The sequence below is a fragment of the Tachysurus fulvidraco genome, chromosome 2, assembly GCF_022655615.1.
Source record: "Tachysurus fulvidraco isolate hzauxx_2018 chromosome 2, HZAU_PFXX_2.0, whole genome shotgun sequence".
Taxonomy (NCBI): Eukaryota; Metazoa; Chordata; class Actinopteri; order Siluriformes; family Bagridae; genus Tachysurus; species Tachysurus fulvidraco.
This window is the reverse complement of record NC_062519.1, coordinates 28439317-28453949: the sequence shown is the minus strand read 5'-3', so window position 1 is coordinate 28453949 and position 14633 is coordinate 28439317. Positions and strand designations below refer to the sequence as shown.

At 36.7% G+C, this 14633-nt stretch overlaps 2 protein-coding genes across 2 annotated transcripts; both read right to left on the bottom strand.

The window, feature by feature from the left end:
* Nucleotides 1-5: 5 nt before the first annotated feature.
* Nucleotides 6-9224, bottom strand: LOC113657722 (ceruloplasmin). Its single transcript, XM_027169687.2, has 20 exons — nt 9033-9224; nt 8610-8854; nt 8270-8482; nt 7420-7593; nt 7049-7303; nt 6654-6819; nt 6419-6558; nt 5674-5814; nt 5536-5580; nt 4980-5194; nt 4737-4887; nt 4426-4638; nt 3888-4095; nt 2863-3002; nt 2630-2758; nt 2354-2460; nt 1986-2205; nt 869-1008; nt 361-514; nt 6-184 (listed from the first exon to the last, which is right to left on the bottom strand). Exons 1-20 carry the CDS (start codon nt 9188-9190, stop codon nt 171-173), a joined length of 3228 nt encoding a protein of 1075 aa, XP_027025488.1. The 5' UTR covers nt 9191-9224; the 3' UTR covers nt 6-170.
* A 1259-nt stretch (nt 9225-10483) lies between these two features.
* On the bottom strand, nt 10484-13288 carry tm4sf18 (transmembrane 4 L six family member 18). Its single transcript, XM_027169690.2, has 4 exons — nt 13003-13288; nt 12379-12450; nt 11366-11508; nt 10484-11259 (listed from the first exon to the last, which is right to left on the bottom strand). Exons 1-4 carry the CDS (start codon nt 13177-13179, stop codon nt 11061-11063), a joined length of 591 nt encoding a protein of 196 aa, XP_027025491.2. The 5' UTR covers nt 13180-13288; the 3' UTR covers nt 10484-11060.
* Nucleotides 13289-14633: the final 1345 nt, after the last annotated feature.

Genomic DNA, 14633 nt, shown 5'->3' with positions numbered 1-14633 from the left:
TCAGATGGAATGGGCAGGTGCTGATTTTTTTTTTTTTTTTACATTTAGATCAATCCATAATATACACATATACAGTTATCATAACTATTTATTCATATTGTGTAAAAGAATCTGCAGTTACAATAGGTTTTTAATCATATAATGGTCATGTGTTCTTCAGTTCTTCAGCTCTAACCTTTGGTTTCTGCAAACAAAACAAATGTTATTTAATGTTATTATTATTATATTATTTAAGGGTGTATTAATGCATTAAGAGATAAAGTATTTGATAAATGTATTCTAGTTGGTGCAATTAAAAAGTAAGTCTTTAATTAAAACAAAAAATGCTTTGTCTATGGCATAATGATCTCCTGGACATACCTCTCACTGTGTATGTGGTCTCCATCCCAGACAGCACGTGGTCAGCAACGTGGCAGTGCAGGAGCCAAGTGCCCGGGTACTGAGGCCACATTTTCACTGTCTGGAATGTTCCAGGGAATAAGTCGAACACATCATCGCGATGGACGCCACTTATCTTGGGTTAGAGCGAGACACACATTAAACAGGCCATGTAATAAACTTAAGTTGGTTAAAGTAAGCCTATAGACTGGAGTGTTACAAATGTGAAATGTGGTTAAAAAAAAAAAAAAAGTGGTAGCCTGATGGTTAACGTGCTGGACTACCAATTCGGAAGGTTGTGAGTTCGATTCCCAAGTACACCAGGCTTCCACTGCTGGGCCCCTGAGAAAGGCCCTTAACCCTCAATCACTCAGTTGCATAAAATGAGATAAAAATGTAAGTCGTTCTGGATAAGGGTGTCTGCTAAATGCTGCAAATGTAATGGGTTTGAAAATCTAGCAAATGGCTTTTGTGCATGGAAGTTTTTTACCTTGTACTCAAAGCTGTGGCCATGGAAGTGTGCTGTGTGTAGGTCTATTTCATTTCCCATTCCCATCAGGTACCAGTACACCTTTTCTCCCATATTAATATTCAGCCCATGAAGGTTGCCAAAGACCAGGCCATTTATACCTGGAATGGATAGGTAGAAACTGATCGTGTAATCACTATTGTTATTAACGTTTTTATAACTAGCAATTGTAACTTTTTTATTTGGTGTTGACTAAAATCAAAATCAGTTAAAAACTTTATCTGAGGTCCAACAACGAATGTAAATGCTGAACGTTTTTGCTTATAATTAAATTTATAAAATTATTTGTCCAATAAATAATGTACATGCTGTTATAATAAAATATTAAATGCAACATGAAAATGGTGATCACATACAGTAGTTGATTATTTTATTCTAATACCAACACATTCCAATGTGTTTATGCCTCTTAAATGACAACAATATAGCAAATCAATTTTTTTGTTTGGGGTATTTTTCCCATTTTCTCCCAAGTTTAATCAGTTCCCATCCACCAAGCAACATCCCCGTATCATACAGTACTATCAACTTAGAAGGTGAATACCAACATGTGCTTCCTCTACATATTTTTAAATTGCTGCTCATGCTGCATAACAGGGCTCCAACTGCAAGGAAAGAATAATCTGCCCTCTTGTGCATTCATGAGCTCACATGTGCACATGATTGCCTAGTGTGGCATGATTGAGTTTCGCAGTTTCAATGTGACCACAAAGCTGCCTAGCTCCCAGTTCCAAATGGCTGTTACAACAGCTATAAAACAGTTGTTCCTTCACCAGTCTCTGTTTTCCCTCTTTTGAAGTTCAGACAAAAATAAATAAATAAACAGTTTGTTAATGAGAAAGCACAAGACAAGCCCTCCTACTTGACAACTTTTCCAGGGCAGAAAACTTAAAAAACCTTTTCTCTGAACCACTCTTACAGTACAAATAGGATAGAAACTTTTGATTTTCATTGCACTGTCTATCAACATTATCCAACCAATCAGACTGAGAATATAACAGCACTGTGGTATAGGCAACATTATATTCTCTGCTCATTTGGAATTTTTATATCAGAAAAAAGATTGTTCTGTACTCACCATGCATTTTGTTGCTTTCAATAAACTCTTCATCCTCCTGTAAATTACTGGGAGGATTTTTCACATGTGTTTTTATGTTTTCCTCCAGATACCAGGACTTATTCTCATCAAACACCATGAACAGCAATGCAAACTCTTCAATCTCTTTCTTTAGCCCTAATGTCCTCAGCAGACTCTTTCGACAGATTACCAGTGGCCCAATCAGCCCACTGAACAAATCCTGTAAAAAAATTCTGTAGTTACTTTTTCTAGTGTAACAGCCGGCAAAGAAAACATCACTTTGTTTCATTTTACTCCCAAGCCATAATTAGTATATGCCATTGGTTTGTTTTAAATTGGTACTGCACATCCTGATATCAAAGACCTACCTTGTTAACATCTATAGTTGAATAGTAAGCACCAACATTGCATTCCTCCTGTTCATCCGTTGGGCCAGCAGTCTTTGGAATATACCAGGTGTATGTCTGAATTTGACCTTGACAAAATGGTACGCATTCGTAAATGAAACTTTTATGTAAAAGTTTCAAACATTTGTGACACATTACAGTAGCCAAAGTTTACCAAATAAGAAACAAATGTCATAAAATATGTAATTATGTAATGTCTTATCATAAACTAGATCACACACTACAACTTCTCCATACCTGGTTGTGTTGGAATGACATGAGGACTGTCTGTCTTTACTCCATGTGCATGTATTGAGTATGGCCTCTTGGCCAAGTTCTTGAAAACCACCTTTACTTTCTCTCCTACATTTCCATGAATCATAGGACCTGTGAGGTTCAATTTGTACACAAAGTATTCAGTATGAATATTTTTCACACCTCATTAGAACACCAATATTATAAGTTGTTTCACTTTAGCACTAACTGTTTACCCAAAATCCCTAAGTGTTCCATATCAGCAGTTCTGTCCTTTAGCTTAGTGAATTTGTCATCAGTGTACTCCCTGTACAGAACCTTCTTATATTTGGAGCCAATAAATTTGCCCCCTTTATTAAGGAATGTGTTTCCTGGGCTGTGGGAAAACAAGATCACTGGTATGTACACATTTTTACTACTCAGTCAGTAATTTAAAAACAAACATTGTTAAAAACATTATCATACATTTTTAATGTAACATACATTAAAGACTATTTCATTGTGCATCAAACAAATTCAATAGAAATTCAAGGCTACAAATTCAATTTTCCAACTTCACTGTTTGTTAGGCTACAATTATAAGGATGAATGTAAATAATGGATCAGTAGATATAGAAATAATAAATCTATGCAACATATTACAATTCTTTAGCATGCGCTGATACTTAAAATGCACTCAAATGGGTAAGAAATGGGTTCACTGAATCCATGCTGAGAGCACACCTCATGAAAGCTCCTTATTGCTTAGTGGTGGATAGAGGAGGTTTTGAGCTGGCATGCACCACTGACCTGTCTCTGAAATAACTTTGGATAGTGACATGAAACCCACTGACATGAAAGTGCATTTTCAGACAAAGGAATTTCTCACTAACATAGTACATTTTCAGTGCTTTCTTTACTGTCTACCTGAGTTTTCTTGCCATCTGTCTGTATTTTTCCCCACAACCCCACTATAGCTACAGCTCCCCATAGCAATAACTAGTGAACTAGTGATAACTAGTATTGGTAGTACATGCTATGATATTGGTATGTGTGCTTGGGGTGCTGTTTATGAAAATGTTTAGCTAAACAAAATTTCTCACGTTTTTTTTTTTTTTTAAACCATAAACTGACTGTAGAATGATAAGTTGGGCAACTTACACAAGACAGCCCAAAACACTGTGCAAACTGGTATAGCTTTTACCTTATTACTTACATATTAATCCGATCAATAAAAATTGAGATTTTAATTAAATACTCAAACGTTACCGTCAGTTATTACCTATCTTTAAGGTTGTGAAACATTTTCTCCTCCCAGGTGCGACTGGGAGAATAATCCCAGTCCACCTCTACAGCAGCGATGTAATATTTCTTCTGATGTAGCATGATTTCTGACTGCCTGCTCCAGATACTGCACTTCTCCACAGTGTAATTTGTTCTCATACCTGCATGGTTATCATCAGCCGTCATACATGTCAACTCAAATTGTCCTGTAGTGACCAGAGACACCAAGACAGAAAATGCTTACTATTAGATTTCAGCAATGGGAACTAAGTTTAAACAATAGAATTAAAATATAATCCTTATATTTATAGTATTATTTTCCAATAATATGCTACTCCACAGGGTTTTACTTTCATGCTTTATATTTATATATTACATTTAATGTTGCTTAAAAAGTCAACGAGGCAGATTTTGCCATTATAGCAGCTATAACCAATTGTTCTTTCACCAGGCCCTGTAGTTTAAAAACAGTTTATGGCTCCATCTGAAACATTGATGCTTTATTTAAAGAATGCAGAATGAAAGAGAGCAAGCACCCATGCTGTCTGGTTCCATGATGACGGTATGTGAAACGTGAGGGAAAACGTTGATGGAGTCTCTCCTTGTTCCTCTGAAGAGGAACCTGTTGCCATTGAAGTAAAGTCCATGAATGTCCCCCTCTGATCCCAAACCCAAAAGATGCCAAGAAACCTTGTCTCCTTTGCACATAGTCAGGCCTTGGAGATTTCCGTACATGTATCCATTGATTGCTGCAGATACAAAAAAATACACTGTTGAAGTGTATGAACTTTTTGGAAACTCAAAAGGTAAGTGTGAGGTGTGTTGTCCAACATTTTTAAGGACTTACACTGCATCTTATTAGACAACTGAAAATCTTCATCATCTTTTTTGACAGACTTAGGCTGTTTTGTGTAAGTATTAATGTTCTCATCTAAATACCAGCTCAGGTTCTCATCAAAAATCGTAGCAAGCAGGTGGATTTCTTTGTTCACATTTTTCTGCAATGTGACCAGTGAGAAACAGTTAAAAGTCCAATTGTAGACAAGCGCATTATGTAACCCTTTTGATCAGACAAGTACTTTGTACTTACTTGTTTGCCTGCTTTGAGGGTTTTTGGTTTACAGATTAGGAGAGGTCCAACCAGGCCAGAGTTGGTGTCTTGGATCGGGTCCACAGCAGAGTAGTACAAGTATGTGATGCAGTCAGGATCGTTTTCAGTCGGACCTCCATTCTTAGGTACCACCCACTCATAATTAAACGTAGTACCAGGTTTTACCTGGGCAGCAGGAAGAGGTTCAACAATTCCTAAAAATGTAATGAATGAACAGATCGATCAATCAGTAAAAGCTTGTGTTCAATGCAGCTATACACTCTTTATTCACTATGCAAACATTTGCAGATAAAAAAACAGAGCTACTCTTCAGTTACTGTTCACATCAAACATCAGAATGGAAAAGAAATATTGATCACAGCCAATTATAATTGAAATATAATATTGATAAAGTCATGATAAAATATTATCTCAAGTAATTAGAGACAGTTTTGTGAAATATATCCTAGCCTTAATACCGAATCTAAAAAAAATCACATTTGGTGCTTTCGAGTGTTGTTTTGTTTTCAGTTACTTCTATAGAACATATGCTTACTTGGTTGTTTCTTGAGTTCCCTAAGCTTCTTCGCAGTATATGATTCTGAAAAACAGATAGCAATGCAAAGTTACAACAAAGTGCTTTGATTTAACTTCAAACAGTAAGGATGATTTAGAACAGTCATTTTTCCAGAACCTTCTAAAACATTGTGGTAAAGTGTGCCATCCATTTCAATGTTGTACTGTACTCCATGAGGCTGAATGCTGTAAGGTCGACTTGCTTTATTCTTAAAGGTGACCTTAATGGTGTCCTCCTCCTCTGCCCTGATGACTGGACCTATGAGAAAAATCACAGAGCTTTGGATGATTCCCAAATACACTGTTATATTGGTCACAAACGAACCCTTAATTCATTACACAGTTACGTTTTTTTTTCTGATGTGATGTGCTCTGATGTAATCGTAAATGGATTTTTTTGCTAACAATTAATTAAAGGCTATGCTAACATTGCATGAAAATCTATGTTAACATGTAAAGGAAGCTGCTACACAATAAGGAAGAGTTAGATACATTAGTTCCAACTGACACCAGACTCATCTCTTACCTGAACAGTTGCTTTTAAGGTAAGACAAAACCTGTGAAATTTTACTTTATTTATTTATTTTTGGCTAAACTCTTTATAGTTCCTGAACAATTAATGCAGCTGTACGCTGTGTATCGTCTATGCTAACAGGTGATAAAAGGGTGTGTTAAAATGTACTTAATGCTGGTCTGCGCTAACCAGTATATCAACAAGTTAAAAAAAACAAAACTGCTAAAAGTAATTGAAAGTGTATGTTAGCATGTAATGGATTAGATATGCAGACTTGTACACACCAGACTGTTCAAATTTCAATTCCCTCTATTTCTGATGCATAGTATAAATAGAAATTAGGGAATACCAAGTATGCCCAGGTGTTTTTCTTCAGGAGTTCTCTCTTTGCTCTTGGTAAAGGTGTCATCTGTGTATTCCACATAACGGACCTTCTTGTATTTCCCTCCAATTCGATCGTTACGGTTATTAAAGAATATGCCAGCCATACTGTGAAAAGTGAGGAAACTTTAGTCTCAGCCAGAAGAACTGCAATAATCTTTAGTTTGAGAGGTGAAAGGATTTAGTATTAGGTTTTTTTTTACCTGTCATCCTGTAGCTTATTGCCAGTGTATTGGTTGATCTGTGTAGGTCCATAGTCCCAGATAACCTCCTCGGCAGCAATGTAGTACTGTCTTACTTCACCAAATGGTCTGGGCTTATGCACAGCCGGAAAACATTTCTTGATCTCAAACATCGCCTGCATGCCAGCTAACGCAAGCAAAAAATACATGAACCAAATATGTGCTAATGAACAGTATATCGTTAAATAAAAAGTGTTTTTCTAGTAGTAGAAGAATACAAATCACAATGTCAACCAGCATATCAAATAATGCTTAGTCTTTATCAGCCATAATGTATTAGGTGCTTGTATATGTAACAGGATTTCCACAGTATCTGTATAAGACACACTCAGAGGAGACGTGCATTCATATCATACCCTCCAGGTGATCATTAACTTGGCAGCTCAACAGCCACTGTCCAGGGTTATCTGCCTCCATTTCTACAGTGACAAATGTAGCTGGGAAGAGGCTAATAGTGTCTGTGTGGTGCTGCTTGTCCTTTAAGATCTGACCATGAAAGAACACAGAGTGGATGTCCACCTCGTTGCCAATCCCAAAGAGATGCCACTGAATCTTATTTCCCATGCACATGCTCAGGCCGGGCAGGTTGCCAAAGACGTAGCCGTTAATAGCTGATAAACAATAGGGAATCGTAATTAGTGGAAAAACCTAAACCTCATATTTTCTCATGAAAATAATTTTTTAAGGACATTTGGCAAATTTGATCTCTTTAGAAAGTTCTGCTCACTGTGCATTTTATTGCTCTCCTGAAAATCCTCATCATCCTTATCGACTTTGGTTGGTGTTTTGCAATACTTCTTGATGTTGTCATCCAGGTACCAGCTGAGGTTTTCATCAGAAACAGTAAACATGAGGGTGTATAGGTAGTCACCTGATTTGTCACCATGTATGTCCAGAGTACCTGAAGGATTACACATCCAATAATGCACACACTATAAAAATGGCAGATCAAATCAGCACACAAATATGGACAGTGAACTTTTCTGGACTCAATATCCCTGCGAGAAAGATGCACTGACATAGCACCCTCAAATATTCAATAAAAGATTCTCTCTAATTTAGTCATAGCTAACAACCTACTAGCTGGCTCTCCCTTATCATATGACAGTTACCAACCAGCGAGGATGAATCTTTATAGTCACACGAAGACAGCCAAACATATATTTTCAAATTGATGATAATGCAGTACAACACACTTGGACAAAAGAGCTGTTATCCCTCTTTCATATATATTCACATATATATATTTTATATATAATTGGCTAGTGTTACTGTGACTCACAAAGGAAGCAGCGCATGCTATCCTTCCCATTCAGATTTTGCTCCCTTGGACCCCCAGGCACAGATGGGTGTGCCATTGTTCAAATTCAAACTCGCAATCTTCCGACAATAGGGCAAACATTAGTGATTTATGTTCACAATGTAGCCTTTAAAAGATCAAAAAATATAGTACAATGTGATATTGCCGTAAACAACCATACAGTAAGAGGGCTATAAATATGAACACCTATGCTGTCATGAACCTAGTGTACATGTACAAGGTAATATTTTTATATTGCACACACAGAACTACAAACCTTTTTTACAGATAACAAGTGGCCCAATGAGTCCTGAGGCAGTGTCTTTTGGGGCATTGACGTGAGAGTGGTATACTCGGGTCAGGCAGTTCATATCGTCTTTGGCAGGTGCGTGAGAGGAAGACAGTGTCCACATATAGTTATACATCTGTCCAGGAGCCACAACATCATCGAGGGTCTCCTCTTTAGGTGTCATGTCAGGATACCATGCCCCTGAAAGGAAAAAGCACATACGTGGTGCTGTATAATTAATTGGGACAACATGTACTGTACTACATACAGTATAGAGTATGGTGATAATTGGTCTTAATATGCAATATGCCATATCTAGTGTCCATACCTTCATGGGATTTATTGTAATTTATTCCATGGGGATGAATGGAGTATGTTCGAGAGGCCATGTTCTTTAAATGCACAACTACAATGTCATCCTCTTCAGCAGTGATGATAGGCCCAACAAAGCCTAACCATTTGGGCTTCTCTATCTCCTGCCTGAAGGAAAGGTCTGTGTACTGGAGGTACACTGCCTTCTTATATACACGGCCAATCCTAAGGTCACCATTTTTCAAAAATGTACTTGCATGTCTGAAATGTAATAGTTTTGAAAAAAAAAAAAATACATTTGATAGATTTTTTTATGTATGCCTTTAGTCTCCAAAAAAGTCTCCAAACAGGTTGTAGTTAGGATCTATTTTGAAAGGCAAACACAATGTTTTACTTTTTTTGTTATAGTGTATTTAAAGTAAAATAACAATATACTCACTCGTCTTCTTCTATTGTTTTGTTTTGAATCTGGTTCTTCCCAGTTGGTGCGTAATCCCACTCAATCTCCTTAATTCCTATGAAATATTCTCTGATTATACAGGACACAGTTCCAACACAGCACAAAATCCCAATCAGGCTCCAGTGCAACCTCCCCATGTTGCTCCTCTGTGTTTTGGATGTCAGTCTCTCAGAGATTGCTTCATTCCTTTTAACAGTAATAGAGAGATGCCTGCCAACCAATAGCAGTGGAATGTTCAAGGGTATCAGAATGATTGGCTAATAGATTTGCCCTGTCTTAAATGACCTGCAGCACTAGATTTGATAAAGTCCTGATGAGAGATTTGTTCCTATTTTAAAGTATGTATTCAGCTTGAATGGGGTTTAATGCAACCACTGCATTATAATACTCAACAACATGACAACAAGACTCTTACTGCTAGGTATATGGAGGAACGTTGTACTGTCCATGTACATAATGTCTGGAAAATCTTTAATACTGACAAAACTGATCACAACCGTTACTCTGGTATGATTAGATAGTTAAAAAATCTCAGACCTTGTTAAAAAATGTCAAAGAATCCGTTGCATCACGTCACACTATTCTGTTTTATTCATGGTCTGATCTTTGTACATGTTTATATGTGTTTTTTTTTCCAGTGTTGCAGAAATGCGTAATTTCCAGCCAGTGTGAATTACGCAAGATGGAGAAATCAGCTCACGTCCACTTACTGCCCTCTACCCAAATCAATATAGCTACTGATAACATTGGTCACACTGTTTCATTGAGTTGAGAGACTTGGATTGTGATGACAACACAAGAAATTGGTCTTTAAACATAGCAAGAACAAAATATTCAATATATTATCAAGAGGATTATGTACATTGAAGCATTGTGAGCTAATGGTAAATCTTAATATAATTCAGGGTCAATTTAAAACTGGAAATAAACAAAACATTTTAGAAAAATCTTCAACAAACAAATGTTCAATATCTTGCATATTTTTGAATAATTATCTGGTTACTTTTTAAATTTAAGCAGGTTTGTGATACTGACCATATTTCCTTTGTACAACTGCTCAGATTTTCAATGAGTTTTATCTTTTCATAGAACAAATTGGATTTGATGATCATGAATCATCAGGTTTTGCACAAACTTGGTCCAAGGCTTTTGGAATCTATTGTACAACAGAACTAAAGGCAAATGAAATCTCTCATTGCAGCTCAATGTCCAGAGTTTATGTTATATTTGTGTCTTAAACAAATTTTGTTGACCAGACATTTGCTCATTTACCCAAGTTCTCTCTAAATGTACGCCTTCCAAATCTATATCGTTTGTGAACTGGGTTTGTGAAAATCATTTACCACTGGTTTACAAGAACATGGTTCAAGAATAAAAGCTCTTATAGAATAGAATTATTATTATATTATTATTATATTAAAACTGGTGTATATGTTTACAATGTAACATTTATTCATTTTAAGGCAACATAAAGATTATAAATATAATATACATTTACATATATGATACATACCATCAAGATTTTTTTTTTTTACATCAACACAATTAATTGAAAAATAAGTCAAGAATGGAAAATAAGTTATCTTTTTTTAAATGAAACACAGAAAACACAATTTAGAAATACATTTGACAAAATGGACAAAGCACATTTGGAATTCTTTATAAAAGTAAGGCTGTCTTGATTACATTGTCTTAGTATTTAATTCTAACAGGTGGAAAAAAACTGTAACTTACAAATGTCTGTTTTTTCTGGTTCTAGTTATATGTCATATGTCTCACTATTAAATAGTGACACAGTGATTCTGTATTGGCATTGATTGTGTTAGAATAGTATAAGACTCTAAACAGCTGCTCCTAATCATGCTAGAACAGGTTCGTCATGCTACACCGACCCACTTCTCATATAGTGTGTCAGGTATTTTCAGAAGGTTTTTTTGTTAATAGCATCCTATCATTAGAAGATCAGTATTTGTTGGTGATATAATGTGATGGTTGTCCATTGTCTCTTCAAGCACTCAAGCTATACTGCTGCTTATAGCAGCAAGGCCTGCAGACAGCGCTGACCAACCCGCTGATTAACTGCATGAAGCAAATGAGGAGCTCAATCAGGCTGAGGCCTAACAGGATGGACAGCAACGTCACATTCCACTCAACAATGTGAGCAGGCAGCTCACACACAGACCAGGATTTACGGTCAAACAGGTATCTGAGAATAAGAGGTACAGGAAAGTGTTTAGCAACTGCAACTGTAAGTCCAGCAATACATTTAAGCAAGAAGGATAAGGGATATATAGACAATAGTGCTTTCATACTGTGGTCCATTTTCCTGGAAAGGCGTTGTCCAATTCGATTTGTTAAAGCAAAGTGGACCCTCTCTCATGGCCAACGCTGAGATGATGAAGCAATAACCAGAGCCGGCCAATCCAATGAGAGACGCTATCACAGAGCCACACATCTAGAAAAAACAAAATGGATGCATAAAGCCACTACTTTCACTGTCTCTCTCGTCAAAGCTTCATGGAGTATCATTTACACTCTGTAAGGAATAGCTGCAAATTCTAGAATAAAATACTTTCTTTAAACCAGTATAATTCCAGGAAAACTGTGATGGCCACTATCAAAACACAACATGCTACACATACATATAGTTTTATCCTACTAAGTAACTGTTTGCTAGCTAGGATTTTGCAATTGCAGCTTACTTTCCTCATGCTTTTTAGGAATGTAACTCACTGATTCTGTCACTGCAGCTATCACAGGTCACTTTAGCCATTTGATTGTGTCATTTGATGATATATATTTGTGAACAGAAACTGAACTGACAACGTGTTGCTTTAATACAGTACATGTCTTTTAAGCAGATTTGGTTGCATTAAGGGCAGCTGAAGAAAAATGGTCAAGGTTCAGTGTTACTGACTGTAAGGCTGCCAAGCTGCTACTTGAGTAAGGCCATGACCCTCTCAGCTCAGGGGTAATGGCTGACCCTGCACTCTAACCCAACTTCCTAATCTGGGATATTTGAACAAAAGAATTTCACTGTGTGGTACGGCTGCTTCTTCTTCTTCTTCTTTGGTAAATACTTTCTAGCTAAACTTGCTTTTCTCAGACACTGAATGTCACAATTTGATCAGCATTGTGTAACTGTCTGCCATAGTGAAACGTACATGTGCCTAATGAATTTAGCTCAGTCATATACTTTTTGCTTATGTGAAAATCTATGTGAAAGAAAAACATATTTGTATAATTACATGTTTGTTTGTTTTTTATATAATATACCAGTATATCTTTAAAGCCTGAACAAGTCAATGTACAATATAATACTCACAGCACAACTCTCTGTTCCACAGGAGTCAGCGCACTTCCCCATACTCAGAAAAGTAAACGCAGTTATGAATATCTGCAATCAGAGCAAATCAGTAAACAACATGTCTATGGGGTTTGTTACAAAGTTGTGTCCGACAGGATGCTGAATACAAGGATGTTTTCATTTTTTCAAGCTTTAGTCCCAAAGGGAATGTAAAACAAGACCCCCATTGTCACCCATTTATTTTTAGCTTAGTGATATCATTCATCATCTGTGTTTAAAGCAGATCTGTGAAGCTCGTTTTAATGACACTCAATATTTTGACAAAAACAAGAAAATCTTGGGCTCTTATTTTGTATATAAGAAATCACAACACTAATAATTTCCAAAAAATCTTAAAGAAAGTACACATACAATCTTTAAAAAACTGTTGGTTGTATGGTTGCTAATAGAAAACTTAGTTTTTCCCCAGAGGTACAAAGCAAAAAACAAATTAAAAAAAAGGAAATTTAACCTTTTTGTCTAAAATTGTTGGAAACCACCAATCACTATCCTATTTCCTATCTCAGTTCTTCATTGTTCATCAACACTTCAATCACCTCCTACACATCAACAAACTAAAAAAGACACAGGAATAATACTCACTGCAATACCGCCTCCTCCTATTCCCATGAAGGACCACACGTAGGTGCTCAAATGGCCATCCCTGACAGAGTTCACCCCTCCATCAGGAAAAAAAAGCAGCACATTGGCCACAATGCAGCAGATGGCCAGTGGGATTAGGGCAAAACCTAAAGATTTGGCAAAACCCAAAGAGCACATCGTTTCAAACCTGTAAATCCAAAGAACAAGCAAGAAGTGGCAACTAAACTATAATCCAGGAAGGAGACTGTGAGAGGCAAAAGTGGAGCGTAAGCTTATAAAGTGACTCCACCCACCCCCCTTTTTTCCTTTTCTACATGCACACACTCATCAGATGGCTGAGGACTGGTATAAAGGATGTGACGCCATGTCTTCCACTTCATGGAGCAAGTACAACGAAAGGGGTTACAGCGACCAGGACATATTTACATTCTCAACTTGGAAGGAAACTCTCAGACAGGTAATGTAACCATGTTCCCAAGGTTTGGGGGTGGAGTTGGGCCCTGAACTCTCTTCCCTCCCAGCAGCTGCATCCTCTCTCAGATAAGAATGGAAGAATCTTCTCAAAGGTTATTTCACAATGTTTCAAATAAACAACATCATTCCACAATACACAGTATCATTAATGAGATATAAGGTTAAGGTGTTGGGCTGCTAATAGGAAGGTCAAGAGTTCGACTACCAGGACCACTAAGCTGCAACTACTGGGCCCTTGAGTAAGGCCCTTAATCCTACAGATGTTCCTCCAATGCTGACATGTATAATAAGATGAATATACAGTAAGTCACTCTGAAAAAGAGCATCTGCCAAATGGCAACAATATAAATGTCAATAATGAGGAAAGAAAAGTTTTAGTACTCAACATAGTTCATTGACATGACTTTTGGGTGGAATTGGCTCTATGTAGTAACCTAAAACAGAGGGCTCCCATTTAAAAAAACATTTAGAACCATTGTAGAACCATTCACCAGAGGATTTTGACTTTCCGAAGTACTTTTTGTTGTTCATTTGAGAGGAACCCTTAACAGTTACATGTACACTCCTACTACTTACTATTTACAAAGCTAATACCATTAACCATCCAAGAAGTCATTAAAGAACTAGAGCGTAAGAACCAGATCTTATGGGGCATTTTGTACAAATTCAAACAAAATATAGTGACATAGTTGGATTTTAATAAATCCTGAATAGCTTTAATCCCACACTTAATCGTAGGCACAACCAAAGTATCATTTCATGCAAAATGAGTCATGCAAAATCAATAAAATTGCCAGCATGAGATAATGAGATTAAACATATGCTTGATGCGCCCTGATTTCTTGTGACAGTTTGTAATGATGACTATACAGTAGATGGCACCAGATTCTTGTTGAAGATTTATTAATCTGGGAAGAACAAAATTGGTGAATTGAAAGAAGAATCACAATTATTGACGGGGTTATATGCATTATATGCACGGGGTCATATAACATTGAAAACACTTATAGGAACTCAAGAACTAGTGAATCAAAATACACTTATTTGCTTGAACTCCTAGGTCCAATTGAATAGACATACATTGGATAGTTTTACTATAGTTAATGAAATAATATGGTTTACTTTAGGGGTCTTAATTATAATCAGAAAGCTTTTGT

What these genes read in the sequence shown, in the direction of transcription:
- tm4sf18 (XM_027169690.2), bottom strand. Translation starts at nt 13,179, where the DNA reads ATGTGCTCTTTGGGTTTTGCCAAATCTTTAGGTTTTGCCCTAATCCCA. An exon ending in TAGGAGGAGGCGGTATTGCA is followed by an intron (nt 12,451 to 13,002) that starts GTGAGTATTATT and finishes CTCTGATTGCAG; the next exon opens with ATATTCATAACTGCGTTTAC. An exon ending in TTCCAGGAAAATGGACCACA is followed by an intron (nt 11,260 to 11,365) that starts GTATGAAAGCAC and finishes TCTTATTCTCAG; the next exon opens with ATACCTGTTTGACCGTAAAT.
- LOC113657722 (XM_027169687.2), bottom strand. Translation starts at nt 9,190, where the DNA reads ATGGGGAGGTTGCACTGGAGCCTGATTGGGATTTTGTGCTGTGTTGGA. An exon ending in TTACCACAATGTTTTAGAAG is followed by an intron (nt 5,581 to 5,673) that starts GTTCTGGAAAAA and finishes TCTGTTTTTCAG; the next exon opens with AATCATATACTGCGAAGAAG. An exon ending in CAACTATAGATGTTAACAAG is followed by an intron (nt 2,206 to 2,353) that starts GTAGGTCTTTGA and finishes ATTTTTTTACAG; the next exon opens with GATTTGTTCAGTGGGCTGAT.